The sequence below is a fragment of the Eschscholzia californica genome, unplaced genomic scaffold, assembly GCF_041429995.1.
Source record: "Eschscholzia californica isolate CP2 unplaced genomic scaffold, dmEscCali1.0.p SCAF_1, whole genome shotgun sequence".
NCBI lineage: Eukaryota > Viridiplantae > Streptophyta > Magnoliopsida > Ranunculales > Papaveraceae > Eschscholzia > Eschscholzia californica.
In genome coordinates, this window is record NW_028238198.1 from 79,241,894 (window position 1) to 79,255,081 (window position 13,188).

Consider the following 13,188-nt stretch of genomic DNA (forward strand, 5'->3'; position numbering starts at 1 on the left):
ACATTCACGTGTCCATCAATGCCTTGAGGAATTGGATATTTGTGGAGTGGACATCTGTGGATATTCTAAAAAAAAAATATTCCTAATGTTATTTGGAGAGATAATGTCTCTGGAAACTGGAAGACATAAATAGACATTTTAATAAAAGAAATTATTGACATATCATCAAGAAATGTCCAGAAGACATTTTCTCTATTGATTCAATATGTTGGAAAATATCCATCACAAATTTTCTATAGACACAATGTCTTTATGTATCAACGTGTGAAATGAAAATTATTATTTTCCGTTTGCAAGATCGAAAATGACAATTAGTCAACCAATCATAATAATACATTTTCTTGTTTTTATGTGGCAAATATAATTTTGTGTTCAAGTGGCGAATCATAACATGTCCCATTTGGATCTAGTAAGTAAATACATTTATCATGAGTACCATGACTCATAGTTAATGCTTGTTGATGTCCCTATTTTCTGGTATTGATCTTGTACAACTCTTACACTCTTTTGTATTTTGAATCCAACAATTAGGTCTATAGTTAACATTTGGTAGGTCAAGTGGTGGATAAAGTAGACGTAAACTTTAAAATTCTGAAAGTCTCGTGTTTAATTCCTCGAAGAGGTGGATTCCATAGTTTATTGAACTTGGGTTAAACTTATAATGGTATAAATATGCTTGTTTGAAAAGCATCGAAAACGATTGTTTACAAGTACAAATAATTACGATGAAGAGAAGATATTACCAATTGTATTTATAACTTATATATATTTATAGATATAAATAACGTTATTATATGGAAATTGATTGTTCATATTAATGACTTGAATTTTGTCGTTAATATATACAACTCGAACTCTTATCCCTTTCATGACAGTACCATGAAGGTTGACTTAATTATTCAAAACTTACTGTGCCTCCAAATATTCAACAAGAAGAAGAATCGTAAAGACGATGTGAACTAGACAGATGGGGGAGGAGGCGGACCTTCAAAACGAATGTAATCGTACATAAATCCATGAAACGGGCTCGCAATTCGTGTTTGAGTGAGAAAGATGCTATTTTTGCCTACCAAAAGTAAGGAACCAGGCACATCGATACTATATAACGAGTATAACCCGTGAATTCCATGTCTCGCAATGGCATTATCCTTTCCTATTCTCCCAGTTGTGAAGAGAGGGTTTGCGTTATTGTTATTGACCCGAACCTGTTACATTTACATGTAATGAGTGCAGATTGTCCGAGGCAATGAAACTTTCAATAGTATAAAAAGGGTTACGTTTTATATAACACATACCTGCAATTCGGCATAGGTGGCGGATGCAATGGCTACTTGAAGTTTAAAACTTCCCGTTCTCGGTACTTCTGTGAGATTGAATACAACACTCCATGTCGTTGGTACGGAGTTGTTTCCAACTTTCCTGCATTGCCAATAAAATTATGTCAATTTTTTACGTGACTCCATTTCAAGAGAGTAATTCAAGCCAACAAAAGTTCTCGTTTATCTTGAGGTAAGGAAACATGTAGAGGAAATAAGGGGAGGAAAGATGATACGATTAGGTTGATGTTAGTTTACGAATTTTACTTGCAAATTGCTGTGAGACTGACTCACTAAGGTGATCTTTCTTAAGTCAGATGTGAAGTCTGACTCGAGGTCTCAATTGACTTGAGTTAGATTTTTCAGAAATATTTTTTTTGACTCGTGATGTTTGACTCGTCTGAATGACTGATTGAGGTTCATCCTGGGTCCTTTTGAGTCATCAATTCAAATTCAGTAAATGGAAAAAAAATCACCACCAACTAAGAATTGAGGCGATAATATTACCGTGGTACATGTGCATAGAACCAATCTTTGGAGTGTTGGCTGACACCAATTGTGTAGACTAGATCTCCTCTAGGATACATTTCACTGTACCGATCCCATATTCCATACTGGCGGAAACTGTAGATAGAAGATCGGTTAGATATGCTCATCTGATTTTCATAACTGAAATGCCGAAAGATCTAATACAAATTCCTATTTTTCTTTTTCTCTTTTGATTTGATTAAAATTGGTTTTCGAAGTTTGTGTGAGATACTGTTTTGCTGAAAGCACAAGTCTGTACTTGGAAATGAGAACATAATAACCAATAACAAGAGCTTTACTAGTTTAGACAAATAAGATGATTAATGTGACATAAGAAACTAACTGGTCGAAATTGGTATAGAGTTTGTTGATGTATCCAGGAATCGGGTCAGGAACTCTGAATTCAGCAGCTGATCGATCCGCAATACCAATCTCCCATAAGGTAGGACCGCTTCTTGGAGGCTCATATACAAGTTCACCCAGATTGGTTATAGATCCTGCAGTATGACCATTATCATCCCAATTTCCAAGACATTTTCAAGAACAAAATGACTAAGGAGAACAAATTATTAGGAGATTTTAAACCTGGTGCGATGTTAATATTAATGGCGTATTTGTAGTCTCCAATAAAACCAGGAACCCATGCATAAAGATTATATTCTCCAGCTCGGACATTAGGAATCGAAAATGATCCATCAGCGGTGGCTGTTGTCCAAAACTGGTAGCCCTGAAAAGGAAATGACATGCAAACGTTGCTGATAATGTCAACGGCGTTCAAATCTTAACTAGTTAATAGTATTAGAAGTTAATAAGAATATTAACCTTGCATTCTTTTTGCCATGAACCGACTTCTCCAAGAGGAGCCAAACCAACATAAGAGAATTTCGCTGCTATATCGGCTTGATTGACATATCTAACAAAATATAAAATGTTAACAAAACAAACTTCGGCAAGTAACAGAACATTTTTTTTTTTTGAGAAAGAGGTAATATACCTATCTCGTACTAATAATTTGCCTGTGACAGTACCCCTTTGGTCTGAAGAAGGGAAGTCATCTGAAACCGGGAAAACATACGGCCAACTTTTGACTTCCGTTGCCAACTGAAAAAAGGCTCGGGACGTTCATTGGTTAGACAAAATATATAAAGATCAAACCGTAACTGCTTAAACTTAGGCGTTCAAAACTTTATGGAATTAAAAAAACCTGAGATTTTGCGTCGCCCCAGAGTTTATCATACAGAGTCGCGTCGTTAGCTGGACCTGAGTTAAGATAGATGAAAACAGGGCCAAAGACTTTTTTCCATGGCTCTCCGTTTACGAAGGTCGGACCTAACTCTTCTCCGCTGTAATGACTACTTATAAACATCTGAAAAACAGCATGCCACAAATCCAAATATGTCAGTAACAAGGTATATATAATCAGAAGATTTCTGGATGATTTCTTGCCAATCCTTATCGAGAAAAAGATGAACCAGTCTAAAATGTAAACCATCAAAACAGTGCTTGCTAGCTAGTGTCTGCCAAAACCTTTTAAATGATATTGTCATACCTTGAAGTCTCGGAGTGGGCAAAATAAGCTTTCGTTCGTTTTCGTAATAGAGCAAATATTATAAAGCTAGTGGTAGACAGATGATTGGAAAGATTGAGATACTTACAAAGAGGGATATAGGTCCAGCATGGGAGGTGAGATCCTGTTTGTGCGGTCCACCTGTACGGAACTCATTGCTGGGTGTTATCATCCATAATCCCGTGCCTTGGTTCGAGCTAATCCATCCTTGTACTCCATTGTCTTTATCCTCAGTTGAGTACTGGTACTTGTCATCCACCTGCACAATACAGAATGGGAGTGAGTTTCAATTTCCTACTCAGCGTTCTTCCCTTTCGAGATCGACTTTGTTGAATCAATCCTGATTTAGCCTAAAACGACGAACACCTATGTAGTCCTTAAGGCCTTGCCGATTGGGTGGACCATAAGTGCATGGTTAAATGCTTTCAAAATATGCATTAGTGCAAATTCAATTTATAGAAGCCGTTTACCTCTCCTCGAATATCTGGATTGGCTGCATTTGTTAAGAGAACTGCTTCTGGATAAGCCAACGGTTGACCGGTTTGACGATCTCTCGCTGATGGCATTATTCTTCTCCTCTGATCTGTTATGGCCATGTACTGAAACCTGAAAGTTTTTTTAATTGCAAGGAAGTTAAAGATACATTCGCGCAACAAAGAACGGAGTCCGATAAAACTTCATACACGTATACGAGAGTTACAATTATCAACTGCATTATGTAAAAAACAAACTAGTTTGGCGATGTGGGTTTGGTTAAGAGAAAGAAAGAAAGATGGGGAGAATTTAGTGTCAGCTTACAGTTTATCATTGAGCTTGAAAGCAATCCTGGCTTCACCCAGGCCAAAATCAGGCCAACCTTTCAATCGATCAAAAATGGCGTAAGTATAGAAACCAGACGAACCACTCAACATGATATACCTGTGTTTGTTTGTTTGTAATCCAATGGACTAGTATTAGTTTGTGGGTCTTTTATGTGAAGAATGAAGTGATGTTATATATGAATAAGAAAAGGTTATATAATATGAACCTCTTGTCTATATTGACAGGCATGAATTTGCCTGTGAGAGAGGGATCCCAACTTCTTGTGAAAGAAACTTCTACTTGGTTGTCATTTTGCACTATAACCTTGAAATTTGTTGCTTTCAACCTGCAAATACAATAATAGACACCCATTGCAGTTAGATTTTTTCAAAACTCGAAGATGAAAATCGTCAAAAGCTAACCAAAAGAAGAGACAAAGAGAGAGAGAGATTACTTATCCATTGCTCCATTAGTTCCTGATCCACCCCAAACAACATCCCAGTACCTATTGGATATTGCATTTTCAATTAAAAAAAAAACACAAAAATACATACCCTCTACTGTTTTCAAATTAAACATACGACAATCTTTTAAATCGATGCATATAATTTCGAACTTAGTTATTGTTTGTGGAGTAGATGATATATTCAATACATACCCTCTACTGTCTTCGGTGTCCCGAACTTCAAGTAGATTTTCTTCAGAATTGTTTAACCGAATGCTTGTCACAAGACCATCAGGATTTGACAATGTCAATTCGACAATACCATTATTCATCACCACCTGTAAAGAAATAAGGTAAGATAACATTAAACATGATAAGTACCCCAAACAAAAAAAATATGGAAGCAACTTTCGTTAAGAATATTTTTGTCATCATAATTTTTTTTTCTCCTCGCTGTGACTACAAGCTTAAATAATGAAAATTTGCTAAAAGAATTAAAAATACTAGAGTAGGCTTAAGAGCAATTTCCTCTCCTAATTAATGTCTAGAAAATTGTAATATGATTTGTTTTTTTTTTTGTTGTTGTTCATACCTTTAGTCCTATAGAAACTATGGAGTTTTAAAGGCACCCCTTGTAAGTGTTATAGGCGGGCTTCCTCAAGGCAAATCTGATATATCATCAAGATGTGATAAGCACGATAACCGCCTAAGTGAAACCCATGTAGGCCAACCAAAGGGGCCTAAAGTTTAACACTCTAACTAACCTATCAAAGAGCCTAAACACCAACTAACTTATTTATTTATACCTTTAATAACTTAAAAAGAAAATCGAACCTCAGACCTCCAAAGTACGTGAGTTACCAAGTGAGTTATTAGTTGTTGAGGTTATACTAAACCATTCAAATCAAAATATTCTCCTAATGTTTTGTGGGTGGTGGTGTATAAGATTGTGATTTTTGACTATACATGCATGCATGCATAAAACATCATGTTATATATAAACTATCGTATAATATATATATATATATATATATATATATATATATATATATATATATATATATATATATATATATATATATATATATATACATTCGGATTAATATAAGAATATATATAATATATAATATATATATATATATATATATATATATATATATATATATATATATATATATATATTAGGGAAGTGATTAAGAAATTATCCATACATGACCATCATCTACGTGAAGTTGGACTCCACCGGTTGCCAATAATGTTGGTTGATCAACAATGTTGTTACTGATATTCTGCCTGCAATTTACACATCCAAATTTTCTTCAGTATTTTTTTAATTTCCTTCCAAATATATATATATAGAGAGAGAGAGGGAGAGAGAACTCCATTAATGTTCACCTTGTTTGAACTGGTTTTGATGATCCATTGCCAGGCTCTCTTGATACATTCAATGCAAATACTTCTAAACCCACATAATTAATTAATTAGATTCTAAACTCATAATTAACTCAAGAGATTAATAAGTACTATATTATTTAGGTTAATTAAGATTCCGAACGTACCATTAACTCGAATGTCTTTTGTTAGAAGAGCTTGAGAAGTACTACTTGCCAAGAGAAGAATCGAAAAGATTAATATCCATGAAATCAAAACCAAGTTTTTCTTCTTCCATGCATCACACAAATTAGTCTCCATCTTTAATTATTATTATTCTTTGATGTACTTTTTAAGAATCGACCATTAGTTAATTATATATATATACTTCTTTCTTGAAGAAAACTAGCTTCTATTAAATGCTAGTCTTACCGAGAAAAAAAAAATTACCTTAATGAGGATTTGAATATAAATTAGTATATGATTAAAATTTAGTAAGAAATTGTGTGGTTTAAGACAAATTAGGACTTTTTAGTAAGTGTTCTTAATTAGGAAACTGTATTAGAATTATGGGTACGTAGGGCTTAGAGAATCCTTAATTAAAGGACGTTCTTTGATTATATACTATTTTCATTGTCAGTTGTCATTATTCTCTTCTATTTATCAACCTACTATTCCTATAAGTTCTTTATTTAAAGTGTTTTCACATGAGATTAGATTAGAATGAAAATATTTTTGGATTTTGGTCGGTTAAGTATCTAGAGAATTTTTACTTACTTCCAAATCTTGGATGTTTATTCTAAACGTTATTGATATAGATAAATTTATATGATTACATATGAACTACGTAAACTACCGTGTAACTATATACATTCAATGATATTTGTATTTGACTAGGGTATAGCCAGGGCCGGGCCGGGCCAACTATTTGTGAGGCCCAAAACCAAGTAAAAGATGGGGGTCCTTTTTGTATATGTAGAAAATGAAACTAATTAATGTTGCCTTAGATGGAGTTCGAACCTTGGACCTTCAAGGTTACAAACTAATCGCCTGCCACTGAGCTATAACAAGAGCCTTGTTTAAATTTTAGTTGTAGAGTTATTTATTCAAGAAAGTGTCCATAAAACTCCAGAGTGGAGGCCCTCAGGCTGGTTGCCGCCCCTGGGTATAGCCCGTGCCAGTAGCGCAAGGAAATTTCTATATTTATGTTATACAAAATTATCAAATATTTTGGTCTTATACAAATATTGAAGTAATAAAAATTAATTTAAAATAATAACCGAGATTATATTGAGTTGTTTGAAGGGAGAAAAGAGAAAAAGAGTTAGACAGTTTTTAGGGAATGGGTAGTTATTTTGACGGTTAAATATCTATCATTTCAAAGCCTCTTTAAAATGAATGGTCGTGATTACAAAAGAAAATTAGACAACCGAGATTTATAAACCAAAGTTATGACATGACACCAAAACCTATGTCATTTGTTATATAGATTATGACTCAATTGTTATATAGATTATGACACCAAAACCTATGTCATTTGTCATATAGATTATGACTCAATTGATTCAACCCAAGTACTTTTTTTTTCTTTTCGGTTACTTCAATTAACTGTTTTAGACAAACATGTATATGTTTTTTCGGGGGGAAAAAATTACAGAGTCATCATTGCAAGGCTCATGTATTACAAAGAGATAATTCAAGGGTTTTTTAAGCTTACCCCCTCATCAATAATGAGAAATTGAGATTACCCCCCTCAATAATGATAAATTGAGTTTACCCCCTTAGATTACTATTTTTGACAAAAACACAAAGGTTGTGTTTGGCGTACGTGAGATAAATATGACTACCAAGAACAATTATCCTTCAATATGATTCCTCGTAGTTATTCCACCTTACTTTTATTATGTGATTTGGTTGGTAATAAGATTAGTAAAGATTGATTTTGGTTGTAATTTGTGATTTTATCATCCCACGCCAAACATGTCCTTAGTAGTTTTGCTAAAAATACTAAATTCAAAGGGGTAAGCTCAATTACCAATTACAGATTAGTTTTGAGGGGGTAAACCCAAAAAACCCATAATTCAAAGATACATGAATAGAATAAGCATTTGAGCTGTCTGGATTTGCACTTCCGTCGTTGGGCCGAGCGTGAACTTCCGTCGTTGGGCCGAGCGTGAACTTCCGTCGTTGGGCCGAGCGTGAAACCTCCCTGTTGTGGAGTGGGTGTCGGAGACGGTGACATCTCCAAATACTTATAAGTGTGGACAAAATTTCATATGTAATGAGGGCATTTCTTGGTTTCCATAAAATGGTGAAAATGCCAACGAACAGTGGAACCCAGTCACAAGGGAACTCTCAACATCCCCAAGATATTTTAGTAACCACAAAATGGTCATATGCCCAGCCAATATCCCAACCAGGTACTTGGACAGACCTGGGCTAGTGAGAGAAACTCAAACACTTCCTCTCACTAGATTTGAACCAGGCCAAGTACGCAGGTTAGGATTCGGCCAGGCATAGCATCAGGGGCAAACACATTTAAACAAAGATGTTCTCAAGTAAGGTGGCGTTCCCTTTTCTTTTCAGTTCTCGATGTTTGACTCGCCTTACTAATCTAAATCTGAATCGTCTAACTCAAATAAACTTAAAACTAACCCATTTAAACAAGACACACACACAAACATTTCCAATCTACCTTACAAACAACACTACCCAAGTGGGGACTATAGTTAAAACTACTGTCATGATAAAGAGAGAGGTTATTATATAACAAAAGCTTTACGATCGTACATAAACAAATTAGAGACAAGAGTAGCAGCAATAGAAATGGTAAATCTCATTTATACTGAAACAGAGGTAGATTTCCTTTTAAGTTTCAATGAAACTCAGTTCCATTTAAATCGAATACATAGCTGGACGAAGAAAATGATTAACCCATGAAACTCCACTGTATTACTGGAGATGAAAGACATCAACTTTTTCTCTGCAGGAAAAATGAACCAAGTAGAACAGCTATTCCTGTTACTGCAATTGTGAGCATTAGACGTTTCTTCGAGTAAGCGTTTTGTTGCCTTCTTTCTGCACGTTCCTCTCTTTCAGCCTCATTTCCATTCCTTCACATTACATACGATTGAAGGATCTCATGGTATTCACAATTTGAAATAATGCCAACAATATCTTAAATGTAACAATAACTGAGGAACTTTATGCTCGCTGGTGTTTGCGCTGGGACCCCCAGCACCGGTCCAACCAGATTGGCATCCCTAGTTCTACTAGTGTTTCACAATGGGCCGTGTCAGCACATGTACGGCATTCGAAGTACACGGGCACAACCCATCTAACCACGACACGCCGTATGACCGAGTTTAAGTACTAGATGATGGTCATTTTAACTAATAAAAGAGAAGACTACGAAAAATGGTCTGCAACTCTGCATGGTCGGGTCAGGTTTTCCACGATAATCAATTAAGTGAAAAACTCCAGGTGACTCCTCCGAAAGGTATACTTCTAACAAACGGAAGGAACTAAAAGAACGTGTATTATAACATTATTAGGGTTTAAGATCCAAAGACGTCACTATCAAACTCTTAAGTCAAAAGAGGGAAATACTCAAACAAAATGACGGAGAGATAAATGATTAAATGGTAATTTTATACCTGGAAGATTCTGCCGTGCTATCTGTTGAACCGTGAAACCTGATGTCATGGTCAAGTCGCTCACGCAACCTAATGTACTTGCTGCATAAATGACAATATTCCGTACGGTTCCCACAGACTACCTGCAATAAGCAACAAAATTATTTCAAAAAATTGATACAGTAGTAAATTTGTCAATGTCTAGTTTCTTCTATGAGTATCAACCATGATAGACCTGATGCTTAAAAAGATCCACTGCAGGCAATGGGAACTCGCAGAATTCGCATGTGACGATCCTTTGGGGGCAATTTTCACCTCGGTGGACTGCCAAAACTTCACGATCAAATGTCTCACTGCATAGCGAACAAGCAACCTGCTCTCATACAAATATAGACTCAATGTCCAACATAAATATAAATATAACATGATAAGTGATTTGTTACTTTGAGTTTGCTTCTTAGCATGCATCATGATTAGATATAGACAAGGCAATGCCTACTTCGCTAAATGTACTTTGAAAATTAGCACAAAAAGGGGAATACAAGACCAACTTTGAGCGAGATACTGATTCCACTATTGCTCTTCAAGAACATTGTTCTTTATATGTCCAACTAGAAGTGAATGTCAAATGTAGATAGATAGACCCATTACTATGATGTAGATATTTTTTTCTCACAACAACGCTAAACTACTCGTAAGTGGGATCAAAAGGTTAAATGTGCTCTATAATAATGTAACTATGTTCTATCAGGCATGATGAGATGGGATATGCCTTTGGGCAAGTTTTGCCTGGGATCATGGGAACGACACTGTACATGTCTTTTCCCCCTTCGCCCTTCCACGTACTTTCATCAGTTCATGTATCTTCATAAATATTCATACTTCCATAGCCCTATCTATGCATATTTTCAAGCAAACCATTCAATTATCCAAGAAACTACTAAAGATTCATCATGGAAAAATCAACGTGTTGCCCGAATCACATAGCTCCTCAAAGAGAACAAGTTTTCTTGTCACTGGAGGCAATTCAGCGTGCCTAGAGGATGTCTTTAATTTCAAAGATAACAATCCAAATACAGACTACTTCAAAGACCCTATATGAAAACAAGACATTGAATTGTATAAGAAAATTTCATCACAACCCTTACTTTCTTCGTATACTAGCTAATCAGTCATTAAATTGTATAAGAAAATGAACGACTCTAGCAAACATATTCTCTCTATGAAAAATAACATCTGCAAAGAATAGGAAATAAAATTGCATATCAACATACTGGAGCATGTGCACTAAGGTAATGCTCTTCAGCGTGTCTTCTCGGGATCATGTCTCCACAAACTTTACATCGTTCTAAATTCCGAGAACAATGAGCATAATGCAGATCAATATTTGCAGCTGGAATACTTCTGTCACTGAACATGTTCAAGAGATGATGAATCAAAATAGGCCAACCAGTAAATTCGAACATATCAGATACACAATATAATTGATTATAAAACAAACATTCAAGCAAAATTTAAGAACCCTAAATTAGACATTAAACAAGTTCAAATTTTTCTTATGGCCACAAACAAGTTCAAATTAGATCAACAAACAACATGGGATTAACAAGAAAGATAAATTACAAACGATACCCTAAAACTAATTGCAGATCGTGAAAGGAAAAAAAAAATAGAAAAAACGAATTGAATAAGATCTAGGGTATTACCAGTGAGAGCAGAGGCTTGTAGCTTGTTCAGAAGGAATCGCCATGAAACCCTAGAAAATCAAATTACTCCTTTTGACTTTGATCAAAATTAAAGAGATTGTAAGATAGATCTTGAGAGTTTTGAATATAATTGGGTAATTATTGGGTTAAGAATGGACCAAAGTTGATATTAATCATAAAACATAAACAATTCCTTCTGCCGACTGTTCCGAAATTTCGCCCTATCACTTTACCTCTAAGTTTTGGGGGAAATATTGAAAGTATCGTGGGCAATAAATTTTGGGTGGAAATAAAAATATTAAGCAATAATTTGTTTCCTTTCCTCCTTATATGAATCTAAATATTTTTTCAATTTTTTATATTTTCTCTTCCCTTCCCATCTCCATTATAATTATGGCGCCTTCTATCATTTGCTCACGAGTTCCACCATTAACATCCATGACCTCTATCTTAACATTAACAAATTTCATCTCTTTCTCTCTAGTCTTCTCTCTCTTTCTTTCTTTAAGTTCCGACAAAAGGGAGACCCCATTCTCCTAAATTTCGTCTGGTACTATGGTTTTTCAGACCACTTTCCAAACGAGGAGTCGTTAAGGAAACTAGAGACGAAGGGTTCCTACGAAGAAGCTCTCCCCTTCGCCGAAACTTAAAGAGAAAAACAGGGGAAGGGAAAGAGGAGAGAGAGATAGAGAAGAAGCAAAAAAGTCGTTGGTCGTCGTCGGCAAACTCCGTCTTGCGACTTTAAGGGTGTGACTGGGGAATGGGTTTTAAGTTTTTTTTTTTTTGGATTTTCCACCTTTTCCCCTAGAAAAAATTATTTTTTCCCCAAAACACCCACCCCTCTAAAGACAGAATTAAAACTGAGATGTTGATATAATTTCCATATCTCGTATTTAAGGTAACTTTGTCATCAATACTCAACGTGTGTGAGGTTCAGTCAGTTAATTTGGATGTCCAAGAGGTTAACTCGGCCAGGCACGTGGGATCGAGGGGTGGGTCATTAAAAAAAATAAAAAATAAAAAGTTGTCGCTTTGCCTCCTAATCTTCATCTCTTTCAAATACTCTCTTCTCTCTTACCTCTCTCTCTCTCTCTCCTATTGATTATCTCTTTATCTCTCTTATATTGATTCTCTTTCAATGTTGTTCAGTCTGTTTCTCAATGTTGTTCATTCTCTCTCCTCTTTCTTCTCACTCTTTACTGATCATATTCTCTCTCTCTCTCTCTTTCACTATTCTAACAAAGGAAAGTATTCTCTTTGTCGAAACCCCCTTCGTCTAGGCCTAAGAGGACCTCAAGGAACAGAGACCCTCTTCGAGGTGTTTGCTGTTGTCCGCCACAAAACTTTTTGTAGTCAACCAACCACAAAAAAAATTGTGGTCGGCCAGCATAAACTATTATCAAAAGAGTTGTACAGGGCTTTAGCATAAACTAGGTCCACTTTAGAACTTCACAAATAATGCTCGGGTTTGGGTCAATGGGCATTAATATATTTATCTTATCACGGTAGTGTTTTTTTTTTACGTGAGATCACTATTAGAACAACTAACCAAAATCTTACTGGGTTTATTTGGTCGATGTTTCAGGGAAACATGAAAATTTTTCCAGGTACGAAATTTCATAATGCGAAAATCATATTTTTTTCACCAAAACACACCCACCCGTCTTTGATGTCACTGGCATAGAGTCGCCAACTGACTATTTTCGTCGGAGTTCTTTTTCTCCTCATTTTCATATTTTTTCTCTTTTCATTTTTTTTACCTCTTTTTTTTTCTCTCGCTCCATTCCTCTCCGCCTTTCTCTCTCTAAGTCCAACTAAG

At 35.4% G+C, this 13,188-nt stretch overlaps 2 protein-coding genes across 3 annotated transcripts; both read right to left on the reverse strand.

The window, feature by feature from the left end:
• Positions 1-793: 793 nt before the first annotated feature.
• Positions 794-6,532, reverse strand: LOC147569598 (uncharacterized). 2 transcript variants are annotated; one of them, XM_086656074.1, is made up of 17 exons: positions 6,217-6,532; positions 6,053-6,116; positions 5,869-5,950; positions 4,871-4,995; positions 4,667-4,717; positions 4,439-4,558; positions 4,210-4,329; positions 3,882-4,017; positions 3,500-3,670; positions 3,049-3,210; positions 2,839-2,945; positions 2,667-2,757; positions 2,430-2,571; positions 2,188-2,341; positions 1,824-1,940; positions 1,296-1,419; positions 794-1,205 (listed from the first exon to the last, which is right to left on the reverse strand). In XM_086656074.1, the coding sequence occupies exons 1-17, from the start codon at positions 6,347-6,349 to the stop codon at positions 960-962; spliced, it is 2,145 nt and encodes a 714-aa protein (XP_086512200.1). In that variant the 5' UTR covers positions 6,350-6,532; the 3' UTR covers positions 794-959. The 2 variants fall into 2 exon arrangements, with proteins under 2 accessions (XP_086512200.1, XP_086512201.1); XM_086656075.1 differs by lacking the exons at positions 794-1,205; positions 1,296-1,419 and having other exon boundaries at positions 1,820-1,940; positions 6,217-6,474.
• A 2,240-nt stretch (positions 6,533-8,772) lies between these two features.
• On the reverse strand, positions 8,773-11,862 carry LOC147569599 (TRAF-type zinc finger-like protein). Its single transcript, XM_086656076.1, has 5 exons — positions 11,370-11,862; positions 10,938-11,073; positions 9,899-10,036; positions 9,685-9,806; positions 8,773-9,141 (listed from the first exon to the last, which is right to left on the reverse strand). Exons 1-5 carry the CDS (start codon positions 11,411-11,413, stop codon positions 9,000-9,002), a joined length of 582 nt encoding a protein of 193 aa, XP_086512202.1. The 5' UTR covers positions 11,414-11,862; the 3' UTR covers positions 8,773-8,999.
• Between the last annotated feature and the right edge of the window lie 1,326 nt (positions 11,863-13,188).